General features: G+C 40.2%; 1 protein-coding gene across 1 annotated transcript; it reads right to left on the bottom strand.

The window, feature by feature from the left end:
- Window positions 1–7880: 7880 nt before the first annotated feature.
- LOC100889996 (4-substituted benzoates-glutamate ligase GH3.12) lies at window positions 7881–19967 on the bottom strand. Its single transcript, XM_030989802.1, has 7 exons — window positions 19790–19967; window positions 17106–18131; window positions 16009–16147; window positions 15214–15378; window positions 13434–13582; window positions 12356–12483; window positions 7881–8099 (listed from the first exon to the last, which is right to left on the bottom strand). Exons 1-7 carry the CDS (start codon window positions 19899–19901, stop codon window positions 7881–7883), a joined length of 1938 nt encoding a protein of 645 aa, XP_030845662.1. The 5' UTR covers window positions 19902–19967.
- Window positions 19968–20822: the final 855 nt, after the last annotated feature.

The raw sequence follows: 20822 nt of genomic DNA, 5'->3' as shown, positions 1-20822 counted from the left end.
TTCTTTCAAAATCTTTCTCAATTTTAATTGTTGGACAATACGTTGATGTCAGTTGATATATGATTATTGGTCCTGTGAAGTCCTATGTACCTTTTAATTATGTTTGAATGTGATTGCTCTTGAGTGTTTTTTGTTGTTTTCTTCTTCTTTTCATATCTATGTATTTAAAGTGTCAATTTATACAGTTTTATTGTACAAAGTATATATACATATAACTAAATTGTGAACCTGCCTTTTTTACTGTATGAAATCCAACTTATGGTTGCAATAAATGAATGATTTAATCATATCTCTCTCCATATTGACCTCTTTATTTCCTTTACATCTCGAAATGTAAATATGGTAAATGCCTATGCATGTCATGAGTGTGTAGTTAAAACTGTAGGGAATATATATCTCACACAATGATTTCAATTGGAAATGAATTGAGCATGTTCACGTTTCACTTGCACTTTTACCTCTTTACCCCCCCCCCCCCCCCCTCTCTCTCTCTCTCTCTCTCTCTCTATATATATATATATATATCTACTTCTCCCTCTCCCTCTCTCTCTCTCTCTCTCTCTCTCTCTCTCTATATATATATATATCTACTTCTCCCTCTCCCTCTCTCTCTCTCTCTCTCTCTCTCTCTCTCTCTCGCTCTCCCTCTCTGTTTCTCTCTCTCTTCATCACCCACCCTTCCTATCATATTTTTATGTTAGCCGCAATATTTCGAAAGTGATCACTTTCACATTCTTGGCACGTTGGCACAGAACCTCAGCATTCAAAATTTTCTAAGAAATTCTACTCCTCAAGTGCAAAGTATAAGCTATTTCGAGATTTTCTCAGGTGTTGCTTGAGATTTGTGTTTTTAGTTGTAGAGAGGCTCCCCACGAATCGAGAAGTATTGTTCGCCTTGGAGATTGACGGGTTTGAATCACTCACAGGATCCTCCGTTTCGAGGGAAATTCAAAAAGTTTTTTTTTAATCATCATCATCATCATCATCATCTTCATCATCATCATCATCATCACCATCAACATCATCATCATCATCATCATCATCATCATCATCGTAATCATCATTATCGATATCATAACAATAACAATAACAACGAAAACAACAACAATAACAGTAGTAGTAGTAGGAGTAGTAGTAGTAGTAGTATTAGTCGTAGTAGAAATAATAATGATGATAATAATATTGATGATTCATGATATAACAGTTATGATAATAACAGTAATAAGAACAACAATATTTTTTCTACATTTTTTTTGCTTGAGTCCACGAGTGATTTTATAAAGTCACTTGAGATGTTTATTTCTGGTCGCGGAGAGGCTACCTGCGAATCGACAAGTACATGTATTGTTCGCGCAGGAGATTGACGGGTTCGAATGTTGCCACACAAGATCTTCAGTTTGGGTGATAAGGGAAAAAAGAAAGATTCCAAATCGAAAGCAATTGACTCAAGTATTTCTGATTTTGTCATCATCATCTCCATCATCATTATCATCAAAAGAATATCAGTAAGAACAATAATGTTATGATAACATAAATAAGAAGAAGAAGAAGGAGGAGGAGAAGAAGGAAGAGGAGGAGGAGAAGAAGGAGGAGAAGACGGGAAAGGAGAGGTAGAAGGAGAAGAACAGGAACAAGAACAAGAAGAAAAACAAAAAACATTAAAACAAAACTATAATAATAATCCCCCAAAATCCATTAAAAAGATAATACAAAATAATGATGAAACTTAAAATATCAATGATAGGCCCAAATATAATGGTAATAATAATAATATCAAAAGTAAATATGACTTTGCGAAGCACATAATAAAGTAAAGAGCCTCTCTAAATTCCTAACAAAACAAATAGCCCACAGCAAAACATAATACAATTATACGCTTTTAATTCACTTTTTAATTATTCTTAAAGATAAAGGTGAGTTCTGGTAATGCGATTGCATTGTGAAAGAAAAGGTGTGGAATGGATCAGAAAAGTTGCTCATATAGCATGTAAGTATTGGTGTGTACTGCAAGGTTCTGGAGTCATCAAAATCATCATAAATTTGGTTTTGGTAAAGTAACAATCACTGTACACAGAAAGATGTATATAAGACAACACAAATGGTGTCGGGGCTAGTACTACCTTGATTTCCTTTTCTTTTTATGCTCATTACTCAGCCCAGGCGCGGATCCAGGATTTTCCAATAGGGGGGGGGGGCGGAAATTTGAAAATTGCGCAGACAGTTTTTCAACTCAACATACCAATACTGACAAGGTCATATTAGAAGCACCATACCGGTATTTTTTTTTTGGACATTTTCATCGGGGGGGGGGGGGGGGCTGAAGCCTCTTGCCCGAAAAAGTAATTTTCTGGTTTCACAATTCGGCTAGTGAGCGAAGCGAGCGAGCAATTTATTTTGTGAAAGTGTTATTTATCACCAAAATACACGAGAAAAGATATAACAAATTCATATTCGGGCAGCTCGCTGTCCCCTCCCCCCCCCCCCCCCCCCATTACGCGCGAAGCGCAGAAGCTTTAATGTTCATGAAATTATTAGAGAAAGGAAGAGGATTCGTTGTACCGTTCTCGGTTGTTAATCATTGTCTGAATTCAGTTTCCATAACCCCTCCCGCGCGAAGCGCGGAAGCTTTGACGTTTCATTAAATTATTAGAGAAAGAAGACGATTCGTTGTACCGTTCTCGATTCTTAATCATTGTCTGAATTCAGTTTCTATACCCCCTCCCGCGCGAAGCGCGGAAGCTTTGACGTTTCATTAAATCATTAAAGAAGAGTACCGTTCTCGACTCTTAATCCTTGTCTGAATTGAGTTCCCCCCCCCCTCTCTCTCTCTCGCGCGCGAAGCGCAGAAGCTTTGACATTTCATTAAATTATTAGAGAAAGAAGACGATTCGTTGTTCCGTTCTTGGTTCTTAATCATTGTCTTAAATCAGTTTCCCCCCTCCGCGCAAAGCGCGGAAGCTTTGACGTTTCATTGAATTATTAGAGAAAGAAGATGATTTGTTGTACCATTCTCGACTCTTATTCCTTGTCTGAATTCAGTTTTCCCCCTCCCGCGCGAAGCGCGGGAGCTTTGACCTTTCATACTGTAATGAAATTATTAGAGAAAGAAGATAATTCGTTGTTCCATTCTCGACCCTCAATCCTTCTCTGAATTCAGATTACCCCCTCCAGCGCAAAGCGCAGAAGCTTAACGTTTCATTAAATTATTAGAGAAAGAAGACGATTCGTTGTACCGTTCTCGATTCTTAATCATTGTCTGAATTCAGTTTCCATACCCCTCCCGCGCGAAGCGCGGAAGCTTTGACGTTTCATTAAATCATTAGAGAAAGAGTACCGTTCTCGACTCTTAATCCTTGTCTGAATTGAGTTTCCCCCCCCCCTCTCTCGCGCCAAGCGCGGAAGCTTTGACGTTTCATTGAATTATAAGAGAAAGAAGATGATTCGTTTTCTCATTCTCGATTCTTGATCCTTGTTTGAATTCATTTTCCACCTTCCGCGCGAGGTGCGGAAGCTCTGACCTTTCATAGTTTAATGAAATTATTAGAGAAAGAAGATAATTCGTTGTTCTATTCCCGACTCTTAATCCTTCTCTGAATTTAGTTTTCCCCTCCAGCGCAAAGCGCAGAAGCTTAACGTTTCATTAAATTATTCATTAAATTCGAAGATGATTTGTTGTATCATTCTCGACTCTTATTCCTTTTCTGAATTCAGTTTTCCCCTCCCGCGCGAAGCGCGGAAGCTTTGACCTTTCATAGTGTAATGAAATTATTAGAGAAAGAAGATTATTCGTTGTTCCATTCTCGACCCTCAATCCTTCTCTGAATTCAGATTACCCCCTCCAGCGCAAAGCGCAGAAGCTTAACGTTTCATTAAATTATTAGAGAAAGAAGACGATTCGTTGTACCGTTCTCGATTCTTAATCATTGTCTGAATTCAGTTTCCATACCCCCTCCCGCGCGAAGCGTGGAAGCTTTGACGTTTCATTAAATCAGTAGAGAAAGAGTACCGTTCTCGACTCTTAATCCTTGTCTGAATTGAGTTCCCCCCCTCCCTCTCTCGCGCGAAGCGCGGAAGCTTTGACGTTTCATTGAATTATAAGAGAAAGAAGATGATTCGTTGTTTCATTCTCGACTCTAAATCCTTGTCTGAATTCAGTTTTCCTCCTCCCGCGCGTAGCGCGTAAGCTTCTGACGCTTCATTAAATTATGAGAGAAAGATCTGATTCGTTTTCTCATTCTCGATTCTTGATCCTTGTTTGAATTCATTTTCCACCTTCCGCGCGAGGTGCGGAAGCTCTGACCTTTCATAGTTTAATGAAATTATTAGAGAAAGAAGATAATTCGTTGTTCCATTCCCGACTCTTAATCCTTCTCTGAATTCAGTTTTCTCCTCCAGCGCAAAGCGCAGAAGCTTAACGTTTCATTAAATTATTCATTAAATTTATTCATTAATAGAAGATGATTTGTTGTCCCGTTTTAGACTTGTCAAAAATGTTTCTTTGTCTGCTCCTTTTTTCGTCCTATGTCCTCTTACTGCCCCTACCGCCCCTAGCTACGCATGCTTTAAAGGGGAAATGAAACAATCATGATTGTGAAAGCATACAATTAGGTCAGTAGAAATGAAAGGGGAAAAAAGATCTATGTATACACCAACCATGAAATAATCGCGACCGGGAGCGTCATATATCTTAGTTTTGTGTTATCGGGCGAGGGCCGGAGCGGAGCGACCAAGCGAGATTTTGCAATGTAGAATGCTGAAATTATGCATTCTAGAAAATCCTTTAGTCCAATATGTACGTTCTTTCCGTTACATGTATATTTCTTTCTAGCTATATATCTAAATTTCCGGGGGGACGTGTCTCTCTATCGGGCCCAAGATCGCCGCCGCTGTCCATTATCACTACCTACATGAGTTCAAATATAAGCACAAGCGAGTTGGTATGAGCTGAATCCAAATGAAGGGCAAAATAAGAATTGTGAAGCGGCCCTACCGTTAATTTAAAATTTGACTGTGAAGTATATAGCTTCTATTTGAAAGACATCCAAAACATTGTGCCCTTTTCAATTTTTCCAAAAAGCAGGGGCTGTTTGTAACGTTTAACTTTGAATCTGTGGCTCGAGATTGTATGCGGCCGGCCCGGCCCCCTCTATTCAATAACGTTTCCCAAGCCTTCTGGAATGACCCCAAATCTCCCGATTACAGTTTTTCCCTTATTCGTCGTTACTGTCACTTAGCGCCATTTCCTTGTCTTTCCCCCTTTCTCACCCGACTTTTCTCTTCCCCTTCCCACCCCCCCCCCCCCCCCACCCACTCAGTGTTATCTAGGGTATGCGCATGCATGTATGTTCCCTCTCTTAGTTTGAAAGCACCCCTTTATCTTCGGTGTGTAGAGTCAGTACGGGCCGGATTTGTGTGTATTACGGGCCGGACTTTGTTGCGTGAAAAGTAACCCTTCATCGGAAATTTTGGGAATACAAAATCGGTCCCTCCGACCCCGGAGTGGGAGTGAGGTGGGGGGGGGGGGGGAATCTTCTTCTTTTTTTTCTTTCTCTCTCTCTCTCTTCTTTCTTTTCTCTTCTCTTTTCTTTTCTCTTCTCTTTTCTTTTCTCTTCTCCTTTCTTTTCTCTTCTCCTTTTTTTCTTCTCTTCTCCTTTCTTTTTTTTTTTTCTCTTTTTTTTTTGCGCCGCCAATAGGGGGGGGGGGGGGCCGCGGCCGTTTCGGCCCCCCTCCCTGGATCCGCCACTGCAGCCAGTATACATTTTCTTCCAAAATTGTTCGGCACATGACATTTATTTGTAATCTTGAACATTCAGTGTAAGTTTCGTTAGATTCTGTGAGAATTAATTTTCTTTTTTTTACCAGAACTCAAGTTTATCCTTATAAACTAATCTACACAATTCTGAATCGCACATATAACACTTTTTAACTTGGGAACACTTTAATTTAAGACCATTAATGAGAAGAATTTCATAGACATATTTTTAACTTCCCCATAACTCATTCTTCTCTTTAAATTCTATATAAAAGAAAGAGAGAGGGAGGAAGTAATTTATTACGATAACAAACCAATCAAACGTTAGAGTTAGGAAATCCCACTAAACATGATCATTATGATAACATGAGCAATTGTAATAGTACATAATAATTCAAACATATAAAGACCGCTAAAATGATTTATATATATTAAAGTAAGATTCAATACGTAAAAGGCACAACAGTTAACTACGAAGATAAAGACTTAATTACGAAAATACGAAGACGGTAGATTTTAAGGAAGCTCTTAACGTGTTGGAGCCTGGCGGATTAGCAGTGGAAGATAGTTCAAGAGGGTAGGAACGACTTCCATTGCTTTTTCGCCTTGAAAAAAAGAAAAAGAAAAAGACAAATATAAACAGACTACAGTTTCCTAGAAATCAAATTCACCTTAAAGCACACCTCGTAATTACACACACGAGCCAATGTTCAATGCAAGGGAGTCAGATAGACCAGAACTTACTCGATTTTCATCAATATTATCAATATCGATAGACCTACTATGCTAATGCCTCACTTCAAAAACCTGAAGACTGCCTTAGATAGAAGATGAAATCTGATTGAGAGAAAATTGTGTTCCTTTTAAACGATACCCATAAGCAGCGCGGCGTTTTCCCACCTTTTGTTTAGTCACGGCAACCTTTTAAGTTTTTTTTTTTATTTTTTCGGGTCACCCTCAATCCCCAAATTTGTTCAAAATGAACCATTTTGCATTACCCTGACACTCGTGAAGTGCTATGTACACATGTTGCATGGTCGTTTCTAAATCTTGCGAGCGAGCGAGAAAAAAGACAACGACACTTTTAATATGGTAACATTGTTTACATGCGCATAGTTGTTTCTAAAAACATAATGACACTTTTAATATGGTTACATTTTTTACTTATATTCTACAAACTAGATAACATATAATCAAGAGTGCGGACACCTCACTGCCAAATACATAAATACACAAATCATTATGTGTGGCCACCTCGATGCAAAAATATGAGGTTTTCCTGTAATTCTGTTTCTTAATGTTCCGAGCGAAAGGAGCGGATCAACAAGGTAAACATGTAATTTCGATAGAAAATATATAATATATGTTTAGGCACCTCGTTGCTCAAATATGGCGGTATTTAGACACTTTGCTGCCTAAAATCGTTATGTTTCTAAAGGTAATTGCGAGCGAGCGAGGGATAAAGTTACTTAATTATCCTTAAAACGCTATTTGCTCATGAAAAATACCTACTCTAGCGGTATATAATATCGACGTTCTTCAAAATAATAATATTATTTTTGTTATAATACTAAAATTATCACGTGGCACCCCTAAAAATGTCTTGCGGCACCCCGGTTGAAAAACGATGCCCAAGAGAATAAGACATGTTATATGATGGATACATTGTTATTGGACTGATCACGTTCACGAGATAATCTTATCTTCAATTAGATAGTAATACAAGGGGAGATTCACTCCGATATTTCGCTAGTTATAATAAAAACAGAAAATCATAGAAACAGAACAGTGAAACATTGAGCAAAATCTTATTAAAAAACTTGGAAAGTTTCAAATTTTCGAGGTAGAAATCGAAATCCTATGGCCAGTAACACGACATTATATGACAAGTGTGCGACGAAACTTGCAAGGACCGCTCAAAAAATGCATTAATTGTTATTATATCTATATAGAAAATTGACATGCATCCTTTTTTGTTTTGTTTTTTGTTTGTTGTTGTTTGAACACAAGCCTCGGATTGAACCAAATGTATTCTTTCATTAACAACAAGGTAAATGAAAATCCATGCAGTTTTTTGTACAGAGCAAATGGGAGAGGACCTCCAAGAAGAAGTCAGGGCAGAGAGTGTCTACACCGCATGATCAAACATGAAGTTAAGGGTATCTACTGTGCGGAGCCTCTGAGGTACTTTATACTGGTTTGCCGTAGTGTTGGTCGTATTCACCACATGCTGTTTCAAATCTTCAAACGTGCCGGGTTTCAGGATGTGAACACGAGGTTGTGAAATGGCGCCCTCTCTCCGTAGTCTCTCGTAGTCGCTGTTACGACCACGAAGCTCTGCGTCGATCTACCCATTGTAATAGAAAGAAAATGACAAAAGAAAACAATCCTAAATATCCTGAATCAATATCATCTCAGTTTTAGGACTGTCGGCTTTAGGGAACATTTTATTCTCTCTTTTTGAAATTAAACAGCCTTTGAAATAGATCAAAATCCAAAGCGGGCGTTAAACAAGACTGTCACTGTGAATGGGTTCGTAACAAACTCATGGTATACTACTGACATTACTTCAGATCAGAGCAATCTATACACAGAGTTTGGCCAACCCGGTTCGAGCTGAACACAATATGGCGACTACTGCTTTGTTGGGCAAGCGCAAAACCAGAATATACGCCATATGTTGAGACCATACAGCAGGGGCGTAAATCCCGGGGGGGGGGATGGGGGGGCTGCATCCCCCCTGGCTTGAAGTAGGGGGATGGCCTGTACAATCATCCCCCTGATATTGCAAAAACAAAGAGAGAAAAAAAAGGAAGAAGAAGAAGAAGAAGAAGAAGAAGAAGAAGAAGAAGAAGAAGAAGGAAAAAATGTGGTTGTTTCAATTTTAGCATAATACATGAGAAATGAGTTATTTTTTAAATTTAAGTATAACTGTATAGCCTACACGGATATAGTATGTCACGATCATTAAGAGTTGTTGCGCGACGTGCGCGAACAAGCACTTCATGAACTTTAGAATAATTTTTCGTTATTTTGCAAGGTATTATTATAGCCCAGACGTAAAGTGCGCCAGCGCGCGAGCGCTTAAAAAGTGCAATCATGTACAGTAGATGCCCGGCTCCCCCACTTAGTATTATTTAGGGTACGCGTACGCTCGTTCCCGCCCTTTAACCCCCCCCCCCCACCCTATCTCAGGACTGCCAACATTTCTGAATCCCCCTTTCGCCGGCTTTTCGCTGGCTTTTCCTACCTTGGAGACCCCCCCCCCCCCCCCATTTCAGGTGAGCTCTAGTCGATCGTGGGGGACTGGGGGCCAATGCTTTTACTTTTCAAAATGAAATAATCCTGAATGAGCTTTCAGAGCTAGCAGGAATTTTAGGAATTTGATCCCGGGATTTGATCAATTTTTCTATGATATTCAAGATATTTTATAACCTCCTTTTTACATTTCTCAGGAGTCCAAAGAGAGAGAGAAAAAAAAAACACCCCCTTTTTAAAGAAATTAAGAGTCAAGAATGGTACAACGAATCGTCTTCTTTCTCTAACGATTTAATGAAACGTATAAGCTACCGCGCTTCGCGCGGAAGGGGGGGGGGGAGGGAAAAACTGAATTCAGATGAGTATCAAAAGTCGAGAACGGTACAACGAATCGTCTTCTTTCTCTAATTATTTAATGAAACGTGTAAGCTTCCGCGCTTCGCGCGGGAGGAGGGGGGGAAGTGAAAAACTGAATTCAGATGAGTATTGAAAGTAGAGAACGGTACAACGAATCATCTTCTTTCTCTAATGATTTAATGAAACGTAAAAGCTTCCGCGCTTCACGCGGGAGGGGGGAGGGAAAAACTGAATTCAGATGAGGATTAAAAGTCGAGAACGGTACAACGAATCGTCTTCTTTCCCTAATGATTTAATGAAACGTAAAAGCTACCGCGCTTCGCGCGGATGGGAAGGGGGGGAACTGAATTCAGATGAGGATTAAAAGTCGAGAACGGTACAACGAATCGTCTTCTTTCCCTAATGATTTAATGAAACGTAAAAGCTACCGCGCTTCGCGCGGATGGGAAGGGGGGAACTGAATTCAGACGAGGATTAAGAGTCGAGAACGGTAGAACGAATCGTCTTCTTTCTCTAATGATTTCATGAAACGTAAAAGCTTAGGCGCTTCGCGCGGGAGGGGAGGCGGGAACTGAATACAGACGAGGATTAAGAGTCGAGAACGGAACAACGAATCGTCTTCTTTCTCTAATGATTTAATGAAACGTAAAAGCTTCCGTGCTTCGCGCGGGAAGGGAAAAACTGAATTCAGATGAGGATTAAAAGTCGAGAACGGTACCACGAATCGTCTTCTTTCTCCAATGATTTTATGAAACGTAAAAGCTTCCGCGCTTCGCGCAGGAGGGGGGAAGGGAAAAACTGAATTTAGATGAGGATTAAAAGTCGAGAACGGTACAACGAATCGTCTTCTTTCCCTAATGATTTAATGAAACGTAAAAGCTTCCGCGCTTCGCGCGGGAGGGAAGGGGGGGAACTGAATTCAGACGAGGATTATTTTCGAGAACGGTACAACGAATCGTCTTCTTTCTCTAATATTGTTTGTTGTTTGTTCGTTTGTGTGTGTGTGTGTGTGTGTGTGTGAGTTTGTGTGGTGGTGGTGTGCGTGTGTGTGTGTGTGTGTTGTGTGTTTGTGCGTGCGCGATCGCGCGCGCTTGCGTAAATTAGTGTGGGCGTGTGCTCGTGCTAGTATGTGATGGCTATCGCCGATCATCCCCCCCCCCCCCACTCCTCGGTACGGATTTACGCCCCTGCCGTACAGTGAAACCAAGTTGGCCACACTCTGTGTTTAGAAGGCTCTTCTTCAGATTTACGTATACTGCCATCTGCTGCTCACTATGTTTCAATGACGCGCGGAAACCGGAAATCGCTCTTAAATTAAAAATAAATATAGATGGCGCAATTGAAAATATTTTACAACAGTGGAAGAAAATGATGTCGTTAAAAAAACACGTCCTTCAACAAGTTCCAAATGTACAGAACACGACTTATGCCTATGTCACATATACACCGGGCCCCGTACGATTTTCCCTACCTGGCAGCTTGCCGTGGATTTTAGAGACCGTAAGGGACCCTTCCGATTTTCATTTCTACGGCATGTGTGGTCACATATTCTGCGGCGCCCAGTGACAATTTGGTCGAGTGAAAATGCAAGGCGCCCGTAAGGGTGCCGGTCGGGTGTCGGCCGGTAAGCGTACGGGCTCCGTCCGATGAACATGTGCATCCCATGGCTCCCGGGGCTCGGCCGGGATCGCCAAGGTGCGCATACGGTGCACCACGGTCTGCCGTGCGGCGCACTGAACTCTGTGTCCTCTGACATCCGCGCCTCTGTATTCAAAGCTACGGTGTATATTGAGAATTAACAGTAATACTGGTCACCGTCTTGAGCCTCACTACCGGTTCCCCCCCCCCCCCCCCACTCAGTGCTATTTAGGGTACGCGTATGCTTGTTCTCTCTTTTTGAAAGCACCTCCTATCTGAGGACTGCCAACATTTCTGAACTCCCCTTTCGCGGGCTTTTCCTGCCTTGGAGACCCCCCTAAATACGGAAAGATGGTCAATGTACCCCCCCCCCCTAAATTCGGAATAATTTCTCAGGAGTCCAAGGAGATGAGAGAAAAGGGAAAAACACCCCCTTTTAAAAGCAATCTCCGGGTAAAAAGTCAAATACATCCCTTTTTTAAACATTTCTCGGGCCGGACTTTGTTGCACGAAAAGTACCCCTTTACCGGACATTTTGGTAACACGCATGCGGTCATTCCGTTCTCTGAGTGGGGGGGGGGGGGGGCTGGGCCTCACGGGCCCTTTACGGGCTCTCTACGGCCTAACGGTCAGATAAAAACTCCGGGAGAATTGGGAGCAGCCAACTCAGCACCGAGACATGGTACAATACATGTAATCACAAAAACTAACAATGCATGATTATTAACAATTTTTCAGATATACCATGTAAACGCTGAATGCAAATGTGTATTTACATGCAAATAATAATGATTTTATCGAACTTAGGTATGGCCGATATAAAATAATGAAAGATTCACGGAAAAAGATCTCTCTGCCGCCCCATCCCTCCCCCATTTGACCAACTCTATAGACTCCTACCGATTACTAAGTACTAGATGATGTCTTTAAGCCACTTTGGAGATTGAATTATTAGGCACTTAATACGAGAGGTCCCGGGTTCACTTATCATTGGACAAGGTACTTTCGCCCACTGCATCCAGCTACCTGGCAACGAGGCCTAACAAAACAAAAGATGTTGTATTGCCCTTTGCGACTGACCCAAAAATCTTGAAATCTACGGTCGGCTTTTTAAAATATTTTTTTTTATGTTACCGTTTTTTAGGAAAAAAAATGTATTAAAGTATTTCGACCGACCGACCCATGTTTTGGCACCTAAAGGGCAATACAACATCTTTTTTGTTATAGCCTGATGGGCATTATGGTAGTTGCAGTGCAAGCAGGAATAGTAGTACTATTTTTATATGGCTACACTGGGTAAAGCTAACTAACAGGTATGCTAAGTAAGACCGACTCATTGGTACGACTTACCGAACTCATGATCTCATTGGATGCAAGCTCTACCGGCTCCTTCGTCTCTTTATTTTCGCCCGTGTTTCCTGCCTGGTGCAGCTCCAAGAAGATCACGTAATACGGCATGTCTTCAGTCTCTTCGAATGCTAAACAAAGATAGATTTAATATCGAAGTCGAATGAGATTTAAAAGGAACGTACCATCGAAAGGATAATAATAAATGTATAAAAAACGGTAAAATCTGGAGAATTCGCTGACCATACGTATATACGCGGAGATACGTAGGAAATTTGATAGACCCGGTAGGAAGCAGAGTGTCCGATAGGATTTTAAAATAAACATCATTCTGTCATATGTTCCAAATCAGGGTTTATTTCTTTAATTTTTTCCTTTGGGGCCCCAAAAAAAAGTCTAAGAAGACGCAATCCTCAAATAGAGTGTAAAATACCATGCCAGATATAGGGGTCTAAAAATAGGAGATGGTAGATGGGTTTCGTTGTATAATTCCCAGCGCACACTATATGATCGTCCTACTATCCAACTAGTTGATTAGCATAGTAGCATACCAATGCTTTAGCAGTCACGCAAAACAAACACTGGCAAATTAATATTCAATACAATCTGAGGACGTATACTATTATTTAGATCCATTAGGAATAAATCATTGTCAAAATTATTCCATAACTTGGGGTAAAAATAATTATTCCACCATTATGACCAACAGACTTCGATTCTGGTCCAGGGGGCCTTTCAGAAGTGATTTACGCGGATAATGTACAGTGCCCAATCTGACCAGGGTCTCACCTCCATGATGTGACATTACACCCCCAACCCGGCTTTAAACGTACCCTTTGATACTTATAAAGTATGAGTATCTCGTTTTATGACATTAGGGACGATGAAACAATTTGATGGCTTTGTTTAGCCATATTAAACAAGATTAGAGATTAGGAAAAAGACAAACACTATTTTCTGACAAACAATACATGTATACGTGCACCATGGATAAGAGACGAATAAATATAATTTTGATAGGAAAGGTATGTAGTGCATAAACAGATGAAGTTCAAAGAATTTGTAAAAGCTAGGTTAAGACCTGGGGACGACTTCGGAATAAGTGTGCTCTCAGCCACTGCATACTCGACTAGCCCAACATCATTCCACTGCCCCACGGCCGACTGTAGTCCCGCTTTGAGAACGACCTGGTTCATCTTCTCATACCGCAAGTTCAAAATCAAGCCCATCCTGTGATAAAATGTTCATAAATTACAGGCAATTAGTTGTTGGTAGATTTTTCCCAGTATTCTAATTTTTTTCATATTGAATTAGAATGGATGCATTAGGGACGGTCTATGACACTTACCCCCTGGACATCAACCCCCCCCCCGGATAACCACTACCCCATAGGACAACTACCCTCTATAGGGCAACAACCCTCTAGGACGATTATCCCCCCCCCCCCGGGACAACTACCTCCCGGAAAATTACCCCAAGACAACTACCCCCTAGGATAACTACCCCCTAGACAACTACCCCCGGACAACTATCCTAAGACGAATACCCCCGGACAATTACCCCCGGAAAAGTACCCCAGACAACTACCCCCTACGACAACTTCCCCAGACAACTACCCCTACGACAACTTCCCCCAGACAACTACCCCCTACGATAACCATCCTCTAGGACAACTACTCCCCCCGGACAACTATCCTAGGAGGTAGTTGGCCGGTGGGTAGTTGTCCTTGGGTAGTTGTCCGGGGTAGTTGCCCTAGCGGAAGGTTGTCCAAGGGGTAGTTGTCTAGGGGCTAGTAGTCCGAGGATAGTTGTCCCGGGGGTAGTCGTCCTAGAGGATGGTTGCCCTAGGGGATAATTGTCCTAGGGGGTAGTTGACGGGGGCGGTTATCCGGGGATTGGATGTCCAGGGGGTAGGTGTCCGGATACGACAAGGGACATCCCAGGGAAAGCAAACAGTTCTTGAGACGTTAATGAAAGTTCCATAAACGTTTCAACGTCTACAGGACGTTTTTCAAAAATCACAATAATAATTTCATCTTATTTAATCAAGCGAGCCACATCAGTATCAAAACTGCTTTTCATGCGGGCCCTGCAATTATTATTCCTTTAGCAATTGCCACGTACCTATTTGAACCTAGGTGGAAAGTGCCAACAAACTGGGGGGGGGGGGGGGGGAAATCTAGTTTTTACGATTTAATAACTTCTTAATGAAATGATCAAAAATGCGCCTCATGAAAATGTTACTACTAAAATTGATGTATGTAAATTTGAATTGAAATGAATTAACTACCTTTGAGTAATCAAGGCCGGAATTTTAAGAAAGCGGGTTTGTTTCTTCTTCTCATTCTAAACGTTTTAGGGGCAGTATCACTTTGTTTAAAGCGCAGTTTGGTGGGTTCTTTTCAAGTTTGTGTTACATCCGTTTTTCGACAGAACATTTTGTGTGCTTTTATAATTCTGTAATTTAAAGCCATAGCTCTTCCTTCTGACAAAATTCGGTCAATTGGGCTAACCATTGTTTAGAGACCATCTAACACCCCATCCCGACTTTTTTTTTTTTTCGGGAGGGGGGGGGTGTCATTTGTTTGTGCTTTGTAATTTCCAGTCATATTACTTCCTACTGACAAAGGATGATTCGTGGGCTAGACGGGATAAAATCTATCCAAATTTGGGTGTGTATTTTTTTTTTTTTTGGGGGGGGGGCTCTTGGGGCTTAATTCGACAGGTACGTTTCTCGAATTTGCACAGGAAATAAACGTTTGCATATCACTGCTTCTCTGATTTACGTGCTTTATTCAATGAAACTGTAAAATAACTTACAAGACCTAACAAATCGGAATCTGTGGGATAGTGACACTCACCGATACATGAATTCGAATGTAGGACAATTGTAGTGATAGCCAGTTATCCGAATGACATCTCCTACTCTGTATCGATAGAGTCCACTGTCCTGGGTAAAGACGATCTCGTACTCCTGCCCGATCTCGAGTTCGTCAATCAAGAGCGTTTTCGGCTGACTCTCTTTCCTGTGAAAAAGATGAGATAAAAAACAACTTCAATTGCATAATCAAGTATACGTGCAAATTTAATGACGTTTTTTCAATATGTAGTTCAGTGCGTGCATGAAACACCCATCCGAATCCCCAAATGTTTACGATATTCTCTCTCTCTCTCTCTCTCTCTCTCTGTCTCTCACTCTACCATATTACCAATATCGTAACCATTTTTGTCCATGGGGTAATAACAGCCTACAGTGTTTGAATGTTTGGTGTACCACCCCGAAAAATGGAAATAACCATCGGGACTGGGCAAATCAATATCGCACACCCTCTCTCTCTCTCTCTCTCTCTTTCTCCCTTTCTCTCTTTCTCATTCTACCCCATTACCAACATCGTTACCATTTTTTTCCGTGTGATAACAGTCTAAATGTTTGATGTGCCAGCGTAACAACATGGAAAAGATCCATAAGGTGGGGGGATGGGTGCGTGGCAGTCGGTAATTAATTGGGAAATCTGGGAATCGATGTTTAAAAAATGGCGTTAATATGTCGGAAGAACTTGCCTAGTTGGGGTGCATACACCGTGTTTATTCCATTGGACTGATGTTCGTATAGCCACTATCTAACAGTGGAAAATCTAAAATTGAAATATACTCACGAGTCTTCAAGTCTGATGAACTCAAAGAAGGCCATGTTGGTGCAAAACACCATGCTATGATTATCTTCATGGAACCATGGAGAAATAGCGAGAATCATCCCCTCTGAATTCCCGTATCCAATGCTCACGAAAGGTATACCTGTACCGAAGCATCGAATAGCGTAAATTTGCAGTCAAAGGGAAAGATGAAAATCGATGAAAGAATAGAATATAAGCGCAGAATTGTCTCCGAAAAGGATTCCTTTTCGAATGCCCTCGTTTCGGGATTTTCTGAAAGACTGAGTATATATTTTTTCATTGTGATTATTAAAAAACCTAAAAACGTACATTAAGTCTTATGTTCTACGTAGTTAACCTTTCAAAAATACTTTTGGTTACTTTCAGAATTTAACCAATGAGTCAGTCATGACTACGTCTCAACATAATCTTAAATCATGTTATAATGATCACGAACCATATTTGGGCATGGAAAAAATGTTGGCAAGGGAATTCGTATTGAACGATTACCAAAGACCTACACTTCCCGACAGGCACACCAACGACAAGTTGTCCAGTCTAGGTTGCAGCCAAAAACCCTTTGAGAAAGCTTCCAAATATCCCTAGAACCATATGCTCCCGGCCATCAAGGTTAACAGTGGCCATGATAGTGAAGTCGAGAATACATAACCACACAAGAGCAAGCAAATGTTTTCTTAAAAAAAAAAAAAAAAAAAAAATTATTTGCCTAATGCCATGCATATCTATATTTCAGACAAAAACTATTCATTTTCGATTAAACCAAAGAAGGGTGCAGTGACTCGACATTTGCCCCTGCCCCGGGCTCTATTTCGTCAAAGGTATAGGGGTTAAGGTCAGGGTTAAGGTTGCAATTGTGTTTTAGGTTGGGTTTATGATTAGGGTGAGGGATGGATACAGTATTGGTCCAGAGTTGATGTTAAGAATTGGTGGAGGAATCGGTTGGTGAAGGAAATTGACGCAGAGCTATTGTCGCATGAGCAAGACAAATGCCGGCACTACTTATTGTAGATCAAATATGGTGCCTTCAAGCTAACACATCAATAAAACTAAAGTTCATGAAATTAACCTTATTTGCCTACCTTCTGCATATTTTGCCTTGAGATCAGGCCAAATTCCAGTATTATCTACGGCGGCTAGCACCTCAAGGTTTGGCCACACCCTCTTCATGATACCGTTAAAACCTTTCTCGAACTGCCTTCTCAGCTCGCCCGCCCTCTCCGGGTGACCTCCGCCAAGAGCCTGTTCAAGTGATGATCTGATGTCAGCATCGTCGAACTTAACCTTCTCAGTGATTGTTCCATGCTCGATATCATCCACAATGTCCTCCCAACATTGCTCAAGTTTCTTCATCAAAGTATCAATGCCGCCTATAAACGTGCCACAGAATACACCAGTGTTTGGATCGAGGAGAGCAAAAAGAAGGTGGATGTAATTTGCTTCGTTGAAGGATTGAATGCGAAAACCCGAAGGTGGTGTGGTATAACAGGATGCCATGAAGCCATCTTCATATAAAGACATGGCAGACCTGATACTCCCTCCGTTCTTAGCTCTAGACATTACTGGCTGGACGTAGTGAAATAACTTTTTCTGAAGCATCCCCAGACGTGGACAGAGTTCGTGCAGATGGGTATAAAGAACATCCATAATGCTTGTTAAAAGATACCTGTGATCTCTATGCGGGAAATACTTTGAGGGACCTGTCGTACCTGAGGTCTGTACAAATGCATTCGGCATCACCTGGGTCATCACACCTTGCTCTCCAGCCATTACCCGTTCGACATAAGGTTTGTAATCTTCATAGGTCGTCAACGAATGACGTTTTCGGAACTCCTCTGCGCTTACGATGTTCTTGAGCTTGAACTTCCTTCCGTAGTCTGTATCCCCATTTTCCTTGAGAACTCTCATGAGAAACTGATCCTGAGCATATCGAGGGTTCTTCCAAGCTGTCTTTAGTTGACGAAGGTAATACTTTCCCCTTATGTAAGACGTGCCTGCGAAGTACAGATGATTCAGAACCGATATGACTCCCTGCTTAGGAGATGGGCGGAGGGTCAGAATCCACAAGAACAGGACAGAGATGCAGAACGCAACAACAGCAAGGAATCCTGAATAATTAACAAATCAACAAATCAACATAAAAAAATTAACAAATCAACATAAAAAATTAACAAATTAACAAAAAATGTCCAGCCAGCTTTCTTCGAGTTCATGTAAAAGTCAAAGTTTAAATGTAGTGTTTCCCTTTTGCAGCCAACATTAAATTCTGTAAAACTTTGCAGGAATTAAGAATATGCCACGTAATGTTCTATCTGTGTAATTTAAACGTTAGTAGTGTCCTAGTATTCAAATTATGCAAGGAATCCCTTTTATTTTCTAGACTTCACTGTCAGACACTATTGAGTGACCAACTGACTTCTTTTTTTCTTTGGTAATAACATACATGAAATTAGCTGTAAAGGATACATGACCATTTGTCCACATCAATAACTCACTTCTTGTAATGGCCAAAATTTAGCTGATTGAATCTTTGCGCGGCACAAAACGTACGACTATTCGGTACGAGGCTCTGAAAACGGATCTGCATGTAACGCTCCAAAATGTTGACGGCAAACTGTTATCGTCTTTACATCTTAAAAATTAATGCTTTAAAATGTTTTCGTATCCATTCTCGTTTGCTTTTCACTATTCATTCTGCTGGCAGTCATTTGGCACTTTTTCAAGGTTTAAACGTTGGATTACAATTATAGACCTACTGTTTATACGACCAGGGTCTTATTCGTTATAAGGAGTCTTCGTGAACTGCAGATAATTATATTTTGATATATTATCTTTGGCTCAGCACTATTGATCGAATGTCCACGAGACCCTTGTGAAATGAGCAAATTTGTTTTATAAACTGGCGGTCACGTACAGAAAGACATTCTTTTTCGGGGCTAATGAACTTTGTTTAAATTGTAACTCTCGAACCTCAAGGTGTCTAAAATAAATAAAAAAACAAGGAGGTTTCTATTGGCAAAATCTTTAAAAATCATTTAACTATCCTTAGTAAGACTTCGTAGGTAGCGATGTCATGGTATCTCCTAAAATTTGTGTGAACTTTAGGGGATTTAAGCAAATACTACAGAGTTACGTTTGTTTTAGAAGACCTTGTATTTTCAGACGTTATACAGACAGCGTTTTGCATAACATCCTTGCAAAATATAAGAGGAAAATACATGTTGCCTGACAATGTTGTGGTAATTCTTCAATTTAAATCCGATTCTCATCACAAAAGGATGTTTGATGAATATTGTGTACACTAAAAGGAGATTTAGTATCCAAGTTTTATCGAGGGCATGGTGATTATATCATATATAATTGAATACGTAGATTCTTAAAGGGTAGACCTTTTTTCATACATGTACAATGCTTGGTTGTTTCCTTCAGTATATTATTCACGTTAAGGTTGAAATATCAGTTGAAGAAGAAACTAAATCACCAGGGACATCAAACGTGAATTCATATCAATTCCGGTCCATACTCCATACCTATACAATTTCATTGAATTAGTTTAATACTGGTTAATAATAGAAATATTCTCTCTCTCTCTCTCTCTCTCTCTCTCTCACACACTCTTTCTTTCTTCCTTTTGATTTAAATTGTAGACACCCCTAAAATTTTTCATATTTCTTGTTAAGCAGTCTTTTAAAGTTTTGATTGAGACTGAAAGAAAACAAGATTTTGAAATGAAAGAAATGAAAGAAATGAAATTTCTTTCACTTACCAAACCATATCGATTTCCAACTTCCGAATGATGTGGATGTTGTTTGGTAAGCTGACCAGGCTGCCATCGCACCACAAATCACCGAAATCATAAGTAACTTTGAAGTAAGCATTGTAGACTATGCTGCCTTAACTCACTACCTTCTGAATCAATATATAATATATGTCTCTTTTTTCTAGACCGGCTGTTATTTCTTGGCTGTAATGCAGACAAATTTATCATAGATGAAGAAGAGAGAAGGTAGACGAGTTTTGCCTGTCAGTTCCTTTACATTGGAAGCTAACATTAACTCGGATGAAATCGCGACTGAAGAATAAATAGCGATAAAACTTTTATCTGTGCATCTAGCGATTAAATTATATCAAATATAGACATAACCCTAATAGTATCAGAGTAAAGTCAATAAATGTAAGTTTAGGAAAGCACGAGGATCGGGAGTGATGTATTTTGTGACATGGCACCGAATATCAAACGTGTGCAATGTTTGATATTATCATAAGTATAATTTAACTTGAATTATCAAGTGACAGGAAAGCTGGAACAATAGACCTATATAAGCCGATAAATCGATGGAGCATAATTTGTATTCAAAGATTCTGAAATGTTGTCGGTAAATTTGTTACTTTTTCAGAAATCATTGCAGTATTTTCCCACCGATAACTCTACTAACATTGAGTTCCAGCAAAAAGAAATATCGCCAAGATAGCCGGAACATTAATTTTTATTTCATTTTAAGCGTTGCTTTACTGTCGATTATCAACAAATTTCAAAATGGAAATATGTCGTAAAATTAGTCGTAAAATTAGTTGTAAAATTTCGTCCAACTTCTAAAAGTTCATCTACATCTACTTCGACGACACCCCCAATGAAATTGCAGATCAAGCATTTATATTTTCATTGAACAAGGTAATGAGATCAAAGTCCATGAAGTGATTTTGCTTAAGATATGAACTATATGTCTATATATAGTGTGGGTTGATAAGGAAAAAAAAGGGGGGGTGGTGTATTCACACCAAAATCTCAACTAGAATCG

The sequence above is a fragment of the Strongylocentrotus purpuratus genome, unplaced genomic scaffold, assembly GCF_000002235.5.
Source record: "Strongylocentrotus purpuratus isolate Spur 01 unplaced genomic scaffold, Spur_5.0 spur5_scaffold_19, whole genome shotgun sequence".
Taxonomy (NCBI): domain Eukaryota; kingdom Metazoa; phylum Echinodermata; class Echinoidea; order Camarodonta; family Strongylocentrotidae; genus Strongylocentrotus; species Strongylocentrotus purpuratus.
The sequence above is the reverse complement of the archived record's forward strand: the minus strand, read 5'-3'. Positions and strand labels throughout refer to the sequence as shown.